This window comes from Habropoda laboriosa, unplaced genomic scaffold, assembly GCF_001263275.1.
Source record: "Habropoda laboriosa isolate 0110345459 unplaced genomic scaffold, ASM126327v1 C5806637, whole genome shotgun sequence".
Lineage (NCBI taxonomy): Eukaryota > Metazoa > Arthropoda > Insecta > Hymenoptera > Apidae > Habropoda > Habropoda laboriosa.
The window spans coordinates 1-263 of NW_017123296.1; the positions used below are offsets into that span (position 1 = coordinate 1).

The following is a 263-nucleotide window of genomic DNA, read 5'->3' on the forward strand; positions in this document are numbered from 1 at the left end:
CGACGATCACAAGCAACACAGTATGGTGGGATTCTACAAGACAACGAAACCAGTGCTGATAGTTCGCGAACCAGCTTTGGTAAAAGTCGTCATGCAGAGTAAGTTCTTGAACTTCCACGAGAACGGAATGAAAATCGAACTCGACATGGACCCTCTGTTAGCCAAGAATCCGTTCTTCATTTACGGAGAAGAATGGTCGGCCGGAAGGAAACGCCTGACTTACGCGTTCTCCAACGTGAGGCTGAAAACCCTTTTCACAGCTG

At 47.9% G+C, this 263-nt stretch overlaps 1 protein-coding gene across 1 annotated transcript; it reads left to right on the forward strand.

Annotated features, from left to right (window-relative positions):
• Positions 1 to 7: 7 nt before the first annotated feature.
• LOC108578324 (cytochrome P450 6d3-like) lies at positions 8 to 256 on the forward strand (the record flags this gene model as incomplete). Its single annotated transcript, XM_017941630.1, has 1 exon — positions 8 to 256. A coding segment is annotated over one exon (249 nt), but the record flags the coding sequence as incomplete, so codon positions are not given.
• Between the last annotated feature and the right edge of the window lie 7 nt (positions 257 to 263).